Source organism: Poecilia reticulata, chromosome 19, assembly GCF_904066995.2.
Source record: "Poecilia reticulata chromosome 19, P_reticulata-male-v2, whole genome shotgun sequence".
NCBI lineage: Eukaryota > Metazoa > Chordata > Actinopteri > Cyprinodontiformes > Poeciliidae > Poecilia > Poecilia reticulata.
In genome coordinates, this window is record NC_088848.1 from 3,397,893 (window position 1) to 3,410,875 (window position 12,983).

At 37.1% G+C, this 12,983-nt stretch overlaps 1 protein-coding gene across 2 annotated transcripts; it reads left to right on the forward strand.

Moving 5' to 3' along the window:
- The first annotated feature begins 1,755 nt into the window (after positions 1-1,755).
- LOC103481258 (ras-related protein Rab-5C) lies at positions 1,756-12,128 on the forward strand. Of its 2 annotated transcripts, none has more exons than XM_081600732.1 (6): positions 1,756-1,901; positions 3,751-4,048; positions 5,572-5,723; positions 6,972-7,094; positions 7,176-7,269; positions 10,769-12,128. In XM_081600732.1, the coding sequence occupies exons 2-6, from the start codon at positions 3,880-3,882 to the stop codon at positions 10,894-10,896; spliced, it is 666 nt and encodes a 221-aa protein (XP_081456858.1). In that variant the 5' UTR covers positions 1,756-1,901; positions 3,751-3,879; the 3' UTR covers positions 10,897-12,128. The 2 variants fall into 2 exon arrangements, with proteins under 2 accessions (XP_081456858.1, XP_081456859.1); XM_081600733.1 differs by having other exon boundaries at positions 1,839-1,959.
- Positions 12,129-12,983: the final 855 nt, after the last annotated feature.

Genomic DNA, 12,983 nt, shown 5'->3' on the forward strand with positions numbered 1-12,983 from the left:
AGATGATTAAGTGATTCTTCTGGACATTCACAAAAGCGTTACTTCTTTTTAACGGCGGTTGGCAAAACACTAAGCACGCGCTCTATGTGTGACGTAATTGCGCCCTCTACTGCGCATGTGTGACACTTTCACCTCGTTTAGTTCATACTGGAGATCACATAATACGGGTCGCTTATACAGTATTTGGAAACGTGAACGACCAGGGCAAAAAAAAAAAAAAAAATCAGATTTAACTTCAGGCTGCAGTGTGATCGTAGCCTTTGATACATATTTGTTTTTTGGGGTTTTTTTTCTGTATTTTTGCTCATTTTTATGAAGGTTTAAGTGTAAAAAAGGATTTTTCTTCTAGATGAAGCCTTGAGGTGTCACTGTGGTGGTAAAAGACGATGTCCAAGTTCTATAGAGACCTGCATCACCTCTGACAGTGTCTGCATCAGTGCCAACTTTTACGGCGTACCACGTAAGTTTTATGCGAGACCATCTGCAAAAACCGTCAGGAAAAGAAAGCTTCCAATACTCTTTATCTTTTGCATTTGCTTTCACAGAGCCCTTTTACTTCAGGGGTTGCTACAGGGAAAGCGACTGCAGGAAGGTGAACTATCCCGGCCTGTCATCTGCCAGCTGCTGCAGCACCGACCTCTGCAACTGATTCAAACTGAGAACGATTTAAACTGAAAATACACTTCGATTGATTGTGTGTTTGTGCAATATCACAATAAAACTCAGTTCTACTATCACCTTGTGGTGAATTATTGCAATTGAATCAAAAAATAAATACATAAAAAAAATGTAAAACATAAAACATTGGTTTGGATTCTAAATCCTCAAAGATATGGCAATCCTAAGTGTTATTAAATCTGTAAAACATATGAAAAAGCTTAAATAAACAGAAGTAACTGAAGTGTATGACTACATTTTAAAGTTTGAATGGCATTTCAAAGTGTGAATATTTGGAAGTATAAGCTGTGTCAGGGCACGGAGTTTATCTGAAATTATGGGATGTTACATTAATTTCAGTGGGACCAAAAATGTTCGCAAAAAGCTGAATATCACATAAACCGTAGACAATATCTACCAAAAGACATAGCTGTAATGTCTGCAATTAGAAGAAGGTCATCTACAAAAACCAGAAACCGAGAGACAAAAAACAAACATGACATTTGTATTTCTTGTTGTTTTGGTATGACATGCCAACCAATCTACAAAATATATTTATATGATATTCAGCTCTGAAAAAAATGAAGGAACCACTCTGATTTTTTACGTTTTATAGGTTGAGCAAAATATACATTGTTATTTTATTCTATGAACTACTAACAACCTTGGAATCTCTTAAATTCCAATCAAAAATGTAGTATTTATTTGCTCAAAATAATAAAAAAGATGCAGTTCATTCAGGCCTAAAATAATGCAAAGAAAACAAGTTCATATTCATTTAGAAACAACAGTACTAATATTTTAGCTCAGGAAGAGTTCAGAAATCAATATTTGGTGGAATAATCATGAGGTTTTCAATGGGGTTCAGTGCAGTGGGCTCTTATTTTATATATATTTTACAGAGCCCCTAAGATATTTAGTAACTTTTTCGCATTTCTAAATCAACATGAGCCCTTAAAGTATTAATGTGGTTAACTTAAGGCCAAATGTTAAAATACAATTCTTGAGATGTTGATTAGCTACAATTAAGCCTATATAAAAGGCATTTTATTTTTAAATTTTTATTTATTTTTGCCTTTTTTCTCTTCTCTCCGTTTAAAAACGTAGCTGCACCACGTGCTATCTGATTGGCTCTGATCTTGTGTCACATGACTGAAGAATCCAGGAAGTGTTTTGCTCCCACAAAGCGGAAGCGAATAATTTAGTGGACCTGAAACTGTTATTGGAGAAATTGTTTACAAGGGGTAAGACTCGCATAATTAAGTACTGGGTGCGTAGAATCGGTGTAGTCTTTCTTCCTTGGTAAGAGATGCTCTGTTGGCTCTTTGTTTGTGCCGGGGGATGTTTTAGTTTAGCTCTGCTAACTCATCTTATCGAGCTTTAGCCTCGGAGCTAATTTTCTGCTGTTGTTTCAGTTCGCTCACACGGTTAAAGTTTAACAAAATGCGTTGGGACGTTTCACCGTCGATTTGCTTGAAGTTTGTTTGTGGTTTTGAGATAAAATAGAATATTTTGTTCATGAGAGTTGCGGTGAAAGGTTTAAAGCTCAGCTTTGAGACGGAAACTAGCTGTGTGTGGCCAGTTTCCTCTATTGTAGATGCTCTGTCATAGTTTAGGAGTTTAGCGATGTTTTCTGGTCTATTTCGATGTAACTTGGCAGCTGAAGCCGTGGTATTGTTTGGTGTTCATTAACATTTAGCTTTGCACAATATCAACGAAAACATTGTGATCAAAGTACAGCAGAAACGACTCGTTACCCGACCTTTGCTAACGTTTAATTAAAACTCTTTCTGCATTACCGTCACTGTATTTTCCGAATTGCAGTTTTATTTTATTAATTAAGTGGAAATCATGAATTCTGTGTTTTATTTTTTTTTGGTATATGTTTATCCGACATTATTTGCACTCGATTCGAAAGTCAGATTTTAATTGTGTTTTGAAAAGATAAGCTGTTTTTCCCCCCCACCGCTTTTCAAATGGACAAATCTAAACAAAACGAGAACAAAGATGGCAAATGCTGTTGGCATGTATTTCAATCTCACTTCCAGACAAATAAACACAGCAACACAGCCTCATAACTTCCTTGTTTGACGTCATGAATGTAGTACACAGGAATAAAAACATCATTGTTTATTTGCACTGTAAAAACTAATGGATTGTGATTTTATTTACACAAAAGCATGATCTAGTTCAAGCAGCAGTCAATTAAACTCAATATTTGTGGCCAATTTTGAGAAAAATTTGCAGTGAAATCAGAAAAAAAAGTGGGAATCTGTTGATTTTTGTGTGAATTTTGAGGGTGTGTGATGAACTGGAAGGACTTATTGATGTAATCTGGAGTCCAGAGGGCCGTATAAAGAGCTACGGCGGACCAGATCTGGCCCCCGGGCCTTGAGTTTGACACATTTAGTTTTGACTATTTTGAAATGTAAGTGTATATTTATTTAGCATTAATTTAGCTCTAGTTTTTATTTTATTACAAAATTTAAATTTATGTTTTTAGTTTTTGTAGGTTTTAACTGGAACATACCAGAAATATTTCCAGTCTTCCTAATTGGTTTTTCTTGAAACCAAATGTAAAATGTGTCAGGCTTCTTTCAGCCAGCTGATCAGTAATGAACAGCAGTAGGTTGTGTGGCATTGTGCTACTCTATGCTCCACACAATCAAAGTAATATCAATTAATATTGGTCTTTTAGGTTTCAATGCCTTATTAAATATGTGACTATAAATCTAAAATTTTCCTATTTCCATCCAGGGTTTCTCTCAGTGTATTAAAAGCCTGGCGGGCCACCAGGCTTTACTTGTGCCCCCACAAGGCTTAGCTTTATTTATTTATTTTTTTGTTTATTTATCTTTTAATTATTGCCTTTTTTTAAGACTTTATAGTTGGTGTTTAGTTATTAATCTTCCAATCTTCCAAAATCGCATAACTATTAGGTAATATTTTCAAATTTCCTGTCAACTTTAAACATGTTTTAACTCAAAAACATGGCAGCCGACTGGATGAATGACGTCAGCACCAGGTTTAGAAAGTTTTCTGGCTGAATCTCTGTCCACCACTGAATTTAATCTTTTTATTTTTCTTGTCAAGGACCTAAACTCTTCGCTGTGGCGCGATCCATCTGGTGTCCCCTCCAGTAGTGCGATCGCTGCCATCGCTGATCCTCGGACTCGGCACCCGACGTCACACGTTGCTGACCTGCAGTTCCTCTGACTACCAATGGCTGGGCGCGGCGGTGGAGCAAATCGGCCTAATGGTGCTGCGGCGGCAAACAAAATCTGCCAGTTTAAGCTGGTGCTACTGGGGGAGTCGGCCGTGGGCAAGTCCAGCTTAGTGCTGCGCTTCGTTAAAGGCCAGTTCCACGAATTCCAGGAGAGCACAATCGGAGGTAAAAAGAAACTGATAAAAAAATGGAGAGAGATGCAGTTTGAAGGTCTTTAAAGGAGAGAAACAAGTCTTCAGTTTGATTTTATATACCTAGATATAGCAGCGATGTATTGTAGTGTTTTTGTATTATAATAGTGCTTATTGATTTGAAATTAAACTACACTTTGGGGAATGAAGACATATCAATGATTTATTTTTTAGCTAAATAAAGGATTATATTTACAGACTTGGGGCTGCACAGTGGCGCAGTTGGTAGAGCTGTTGCCTGGCAGCAAGAAGGCTCTGGGTTCGATTCCCGGCCCCGGTCTTTCTGCATGGAGTTTGCATGTTCTCCCTGTGCATGGTGGGTTTTCTCCGGGTACTCCTGTTTCCTCCCACAGTCCAAAATCATGACTGTCAGGTTAATTGGTCTCTCCAAATTGCCCCTAGGTGTGAGTGTGTGTGTGCGCATGGTTGTGTGTCCTGTGTGTCTCTCTGTTGCCCTGCAGCAGACTGGCGACCTGTCCAGGGTGACCCCGCCTCTCGCCCGAAACGTTAGCTGGAGAGGCACCAGCAACTCTTCTGACCCCACCAAGGGGTGGATGGATTTACAGACTTGGCCAAAACGTTTGAGAATGTCAGAAATGTTTTCCACCAACCTTATTTCCTCGTTGTTAATTGTTTCATTGATGTTCTGTGATTAAGTGATACCCATTTTATAAGTTTCAATGGCTTGAGATGTATATATCCAAATATGAATAATACTAACATCTTAAGCGTCTTTTTGCCTACAATTTAGTCGCTGAGCCATAAAGTTATCACGGTCTGGACCAAATTGCTCCTGGATTGTCATGCAGTTGTTCTTTGAGTAATTTTTTATTTGCTTTCTTTATTTTTGCCAATGTTTTAGTCAAAATTAGTGATGAGAGCTAACCACATGGGATTCAGCCAGAGCAGCAACTAACGATTATTTCAGTAATCTATTGATTATTCTGATGATTACCATGTTAATCAGATCAAAAAATTGACACATTTCATTTGCATTTTATTTCCAAATTAAAAATACATGAAAAGACACAAATGAACAAATAATTACATTCATTTTTAAATAAGAAAATAAGCATTTTGTTTCTTAAAGTGCAATAACACGCCATTCCTTTCAGCAAATTACTATTTTTTTGTGTCTGTATATTCCAGTTAGAGATTAAATTAGTTGACAACTATTTCTATAATCGATTAATCGCTTGTATTCAGCAGAGGACATGATTAAACTACCATTCAGACCATAAAAAATCCTGGTCCATCCTGCAGAATGTCAGCCTGTTCTTGATGTTTTTCATGGTGAAATTTTCTTTGCTGCCTTTCTTGACACCAGGCCGGCATCTCAACGCTTTTCCATCCCTGTAATCCCGACCAAACTCATTCTGAAAACGTTTGCCCACCTCTAGTAGACACAATGCAACCTGATCCGACTGTCTAATCGCCCGATCTTTCCTCTGAACCTCAAGTATTAATCGGAACATATTGATGCTGTTTGCCCTTCAGCTGCGTTCCTCACTCAGACGGTCTGTCTGGACGACACCACTGTGAAGTTTGAGATTTGGGACACAGCGGGTCAGGAGCGGTACCACAGCCTCGCCCCGATGTACTACAGAGGCGCTCAGGCAGCCATCGTGGTTTACGACATCACCAACACAGTGGGTATCAGATGCAGGATTAGAGAGTTGAAATGAACAGAGATGGGTTTTTTTAGTCGTTGAATTAATTGCAATCTGATTAAAAGATGATGTTAAGCTAGAAGACTGAAAGTTTTACTTTGATTTTGCAAGATATTCTGAAACATGAATCCTTGTAGGATGACCGGAGTGAAGTTGGGCCTCCCACCTTCTTCAAATCAGACGTTTTGTTTGACGCTATCATTTTAAAGATATTAAGAAATGTTTCCAGAAGTCATGAAAGGCCAACAAGCCCTCCACCTTCATCAAACCAGATAAAATTGGTGTCAGTCAACTCGATTATGTTTGTGCAGCAAATATTTAGTTTGTGCTGCTTTGGCTTTGAAGATATTAATGAAAGTTTAAAGGTAATTTTGATTTTGTAAAATTACCTTCAAGTTTCATTAATATCTTCACACCCAAAGCAGCACAAACAAGATATTTGCTGCACAAACGTACTGTATTTTCCGCACTATAAGGCGCCCCGGATTATAAGGAGCATAGAATAGACGCTACAGTAGAGGCTGGAGTTACGTTATGCATCCACGAGATGGAGCTGCACTAAAGGATGAATGTCTAAAGCCACTTTGTTGACGTAAAGAATGTCAACAAAACAGTCCGACTCGGGTTGGCGAGTAGAACCTTCTGGGCCGGGGCGCGGCCGGACGATGGTCACCCTTCTTCGTTGGCGCACAGCATGTTGGTGGAGAACGTGGCGCTAAATGACCTGCAGACGACCTGATTATCAGGTCTGTAGATGGATACATAGGTCAGTCAAACTTTATTAACAAACCAGCATTCTGACAACTATCCCAGCATGCACCGCGCGCTTCTTCTTCTACAGGCGAAAATGAAGTTGGCGGCTGCTTACCGTAGCTGCTAGACCTGTTGTGGTTCAATATTGGTCCATATATAAGGCGCACTGGATTATAAGGCTTTTGAGGAAATTGAAGGTTTTTAGGTGCCTTATAGTGCGGAAAATACGGTAGTTTGATTAACACAGTTAACAGTTTGATATGTACAAGGTGTTGACCTTTCATGACCTCTGTAAACCTTTCTTAAAGTCTTTAAAACGACAGCGGCACAAACGTTTGACACCATTTTTGTCTGATTTGCGTCGATGTGTGTTGTGGCTTCCTGATGTCTCCCTGTGTGATGAAAACGTTTCCCTTCACTTGAAAACATCTTGAAACTTCAGAATCGTGCTAATCCAGTCAACTGGTTTACTAGGACACTTTTACACGTGCGAAAAACTGGGTGAAGGAGCTTCAGAGGCAGGCCAGCCCCAACATCGTGATCGCTCTGGCAGGCAACAAGGCGGACATCGCTGACAAGAGAGCAGTGGAGTTTCAGGTGCGAAGATTTCATAATACCACTGAAATATTTTACACCGATGATATTCTCAAATCAAATCTTGACAAATAATCTTTGCAGGAGGCGCAAACATACGCTGACGACAATAGTCTGCTCTTCATGGAAACTTCAGCCAAGACTGCGATGAATGTCAATGAAATTTTTATGGCCATCGGTAAGTAGTGAGTCAGGTCTCAACACCAACAGATATTTTTGGTAGCAGCTGATTAACACAAGGAAAACTGATTGGATTGAATTTCATGAGAAGAAAATGGTGGGGGTGGTAACTAAGAAGTCTAAACTTTCAGAGTGATTAACATTTGTTTGCAGTCATATGTAGTTTAAATTATAAATGAAGGATTTAGAAGAGGGTTTTCTCATTGTCTGAAGAGAAAAATAAACTACATCGAATATGAAACACTAAATAGGCCAACTTATTATTTTTCTAATGAATGTAAGACTTTTTAAAGACGCTCAGACATCAACAGCATTAGGAATCAAAACTAAAGTTGTAATCAATAAATCAATTAATCACAAATTAAAACAAACTTAATTTCCATTGACATATTTTTTTGTTTATTTCTCTTTTCTCTCTTTCTACCAAAACCTGGAGGATAAAAGTTTTCAGTTTGGTGTTTTGATCTCAACTAGTCATTTTTTTAAAAGAACAATTTTTGTTTATAAAGACTTCAAAATAAATTTTATTTGCTGTTTTGTTTATTTATTTGGGATATTTAAAATGTCGTCCGGTTCCGGAGTAAAATGTTCACTAGAATTTAAAATTTACTGATCTTTGAGAATGTGTTTCTGCCATTATCATTATGTTACTTAAAAATGGTCGCAATACAACAATATTATTGTTTATAGCAACAACTTCTGGAACAATTTATCGTCCAGCAAAATGTGTGGTGACAGGCCGCTTCTTATCATCATCATCATCAGTAAATACCTTCGCTCGTGTCTGACAGAATATGACAGACACATTTAGCATATTAACTTCAGCTTGAACAGATTTCTGATAGCAGCCTGTAACTTTCCCCTGTTTTGTCTTTTGAGGCTGTCATGCTTCAGATTCTCTGGTTACCAATTCACGCTGCACACTCAGCATCTTTAAGTGACCAAAGCTGCTGTTTCACTCCTCAAATACCACAACTCCACTATTCTGCCACCACAACGTCACCATGAAGCTTTTGCATATGCTCAAAAGAAAAAAAACAAGGGAACTCTGATGCTACATAAATAGGGACTTATTTAAGAACCTCCAACAGGTTCTGCAGGACCCAAGACTTTTGTTTTTCCCCCCTCTTAGCCATTTTAATTATTTTGGATCACAGTGCAATTCAGTTAATCTTTGATGTGACAACTGGAGCTATAATAGAGAGAATCAGACATATTTTGGTTATTAGCTCAAGTATATTAACAACCTTCTAGACGCTTATTTTATCAGGAAGTCACTTGAAGAAAAAAATGTTTTCAAGGCCATGAGATGCAATGTTTCCCAACACAACCCTGCATGTTTTAGATGTTTCCCTGCATGACTACAGCTCATCAAAATCCTGTTAATCAGCTTAGCTAATGAAATCAGATGTGCTGAAGCAGGGAAGCATCTACAACATGCAGGGCAGTTTGCCTGGAGGACCAGGATTTAAATACAACTGAATATATTATTACAAGAATAGATGATAAGATTAAGTCTTCATTAAATATTTTTAGAGGTTTGTCAATAGAAATTATTCTCTTCAGCCATATTTGAATAAAAATAAAACCCTCAAATAAAACATTTATCCATATTTTTCTAATAAAAATGCTTAACAAATAAGAAAACGACACATTTTCTTGTGGGAAAAGTAGATTCAACTTGGTGAAAACTGTTTTAAATGAGGAAGACATGCGTGTCAAAAATGGTTTCACATCATCACTTAAATCTCCTGTTACCGTAATGTTGCTAAGTTACTTGTATTCCCATGCTTTGTGCTTTTTCACATTGAGCCGTTGTGTAGCCACAAACCTAAATGAGTTTTAAGGTGCTAATTAAATGAAAGTGCATAATTGGTTGGTTTTCAAACGTCATTATAAAAAAACATCATAAAAGTGTCCTGCAATGTGCAAAATATAGTAAAACCATATTCTAAGCTTTAATAATATCACACCGCACATTTCAGATCATCCTAAGCTGATGTGAAAAAAGTTTGCAACAAGCAGTGAAAGGACACAAACATGTTAAAATGTGGTTTTATCTGTAAGGAGTTCATGTTTTGAGTTTATGAAATCGGTAATAAGAAAGTATAAATGTTAAAACTGTTCAGAACGAGCAGGAGAGAGTTTAAGTTTTTATTCCTTGCACCACTCCTCTGTTTGTCACGATCTGAAGTGTTTTTTCTTTCCCCCAGCTCACACCTTTATTTACAGCAGTTTCATTACCTATTTTGAAATGCGCGTCCCATAAATAGCACAATTTCACACATATGAGCACATCTGCATCTGCACACAGAGAGACTCATAAACAGAAATGCATACATGCATCTCAGAGTTCTTCATGGCAGTTTGAGAGTCAAAATTATTTTCATTTTATAAAGATAATAAAACTCTAACCTTCAGCTCCCGACCAAATCGGGACTCCGTAAACTCTAAAATGTTTAAATACTTACAGTCAGAAGTGTGTTTTATAGAAACTAAAGGATTACTTTAAACCTAACCTAATAATTTTGATCTTAACCTTTAAGCTCTGTAAAGAAATAACCTAACAGCCCACTGCACTGAATCCCACTGAAAATCTGATGGTTTTTCCACCAAGTATTGATTCCTGAACTCTTCCTGAGTTAAAACATTAGTATTGTTGTTTTTAAATGAATATGAACTTGTTTTCTTTACATTATTTGAGGTCATTTCTCATTTTTTGCAAATAAATACTACATTTTTGCTTGCCAGTAGTTCATAGAATAAAATAACTATGTTCATTTTACTCAAACATGAACCTATAAAAAGTAAAATAAGAGAAACCGATAATTTTAATTGGTGTCTTTTTTTCCAGAGCTGCATATACAAATCCCCACGTTTTAACACCTGGTTTAAATCCCTTTTTATCCCAGTACCTTGTTAAAATCACCTTGATAAAACATCCAGAGCAGAAATGAGAACAAACTTGGATATCTAGAGAAACTACACCTGACCTGAGATCAACATTTAGCATTAAACTTTTTATACTTTTACTTTTATATTAGTTTATCCAGAGAAATTTCCCTTATCTTATAAATTCTGAAGTACTTTTTCTTTTATTTTCTTTCTAATTCATGTAAAGCACTTTGAACTGCCTTGTTTCTGAAAATGTACTATATAAATAAAATTACCTAACCTTACCTTTTAAAACTGGCTTAAACGTCACTATTTTTCCAAATCTGTTCAAAACGCTACGAGGAGAAAATCTGGTACAAATCACCCTGAATGTGTGATCCTCTTGGTCACAACTGGTGGTGGCAGCATCATGCTGTGACGAAAACCTGCTTAAGGCTGAGACTAAAATAAATGTTAAACTTTTTGTTAATGTGACAAAAGCTTGAGGACATAAATATTTATTGCAGAGACAAAACGTGTGCGATTTTGAAGGAAATGACGCTCAAAAACATCACTTTGTTGCTGAAAATGTCATTTGTTTTCAAATTTCTGTGTCTCTGTAGCAAAGAAGCTTCCAAAGAGCGAGCCTCAGGGCGGAGCAGGACAAGGCGGGCGGACAAGAACCGGGGTGGATCTACAAGAGGCGGCCCCCGCAGGCCGCAGCGGCGGTGGCTGCTGCGGCGGCCATTAGCAAGTGCAAAACGACGAATTTGGAGAACGAGCCGTGAACTTCATTTTAAGGACAACATGTAGCTAAAACGCAGGCAGGCAGGCAGGCAGGCAGAGGAGGGCAGAGCCTCTCGCTTCTCCTGTACTTAATCTGATATTACAGATGTGATTATCTGGATCCTCTTTGATTAAAAGAACTTTAACGAGAATCATAAGCTAGAGGGAACTCCCAGCATCCTCCAGTACTTCTTTACCGTCTTTCCACTGTTTGTCTAAAAACCCATTCATCTTCCGTCTGTTTGGCTTCTCAGAGCGCCATCTTCAGGTTGCTGCTGTTCTGGGTGAGCATGTGTGTTTGTTCTGAATGCTTGTGTGTGTGTGTGTGTGTGTGTGTTTGTTCTGAATGCTTGTGTGTGTGTGTGTGTGTTTGTTCTGAATGCTTGTGTGTGTGTGTGTGTTCTGAATGCTTGTGTGTGTGTGTGTGTGTTTATATATATAAATATATGCACACACATGTGGTCGATGTCTGTCATTTCCTTAATTGCTGATCTTTATTTAGTCAACCAGTACGCAATATTGTTAAAGCTAAACTTGCAAGCAGCAGAGCGATGAAGCTTTTTGTCTTATTACAATGAAATTCACACGATTGCATACCTGTTTGTTTGCACCTGGGATTTAACTCTGTAGTTACTAATGTGTATAGTGAGATCTTTGTGTGCGTCCACACATACTACAAAGATTACTAAGATCGTAACCTGTAAAGAACGTCGTTGCCTCCAATGTCTTCAAGGGAAAATGTCTGAAATTAATCAGTTTTGTGAGGGGAACTTACTGACTTTTGCACAAATATTGCTGAAAAACACAGTGAGGTTCATCTACAACCAGCAGTGAAAGGTCCAGATAATCTGGCAGGCATGTAGCACATGCATCTCCCACACCCATATCGGTAAGGATCGGACCGGTCGGATTTCCACGCCCCACTAGAAATGTAAATGTTATTTCTGAGAAGGACTCGGATGAAATGGTTAGTTTTAGAAATGCTCACAAATTAGTTTTTGTTTTGTTTTTTTTGAGGAGTGATGGTTTGGTGGTTCACTGATGAAAAAGAAAAAAAGCTTCTGACATGTTGAAAAAAATATATAGTTGCTTTCATTTGTTGTGTCCTGATAACTAACACTGAGATGTTAGTCATTTTTTAAAAAGAGATATGAAATAACTTGTAAATCAAAAAAAAATAAATAACATTCAAGACTTCTTCTGTTTTGTTTCGTTTATATTTTGGGATTTAAATATATTTTTAGTTTTTTGGATGAAAATGAAAACATTTGCTTAAAAAATTGAGAATATTTTCTAGATATTTCAATATTACTATTCAGTTAAACTCCTATAAGTTAAAAATTAATGACAAAATTTCCCTTCTAGAAACCTTTGAGTATAATCTAAGACCAGTAAAATGCTATTTTATTCGTGCACTGCAAAAACACAAAATCTTACCAAGTATTTTTGGTCTAGTTTCTAGTGCAAATATTTTATTATGCTTAAAATAAAACTAACTTACAAGTAACTTTTTAGCAAGATTTAGAGTCTTTTCTTAAGTAAATAAGTCCTTAATATTGATTAGAAAGTTCTGCTGGCAGATAAATTAACTTATAACATAGGGAAAAATGCTTTAAGTTAAATAATCTGAACTTTTCCATCAATATTAAGGAATTATTTACTTCAAACAAACCTCTATTTCTTGCTAATAGTTACCTGTAAGTTAGTTTTGTTAAGATATTTGCACTACACCAAAACTACTTGATGTGTTGGAGGTAAAAACTTAAAAGCAAAACTAGCATTCAAGATGGCTTCCCAAATCATCACCAAGTATGAAAACTGCAATGAAGTTTGGTTTTTATCCTCCACACTCTTTCTCCAGACTCTGGGACTCTGATTTATAAATAAAATATGAAAATTACCTGCATCTAAAATGAGGCCAACAGTCTAAGATGCTTTTGATGTCTTGGACATTTTTCCTTCCACTCAATTTTCCATCACAACATTGTGACAGAAAACCCATCTTGTCGAGCAATTACCTTTTGGCTTTCTCTAGTTGCAGATAATGTTAAT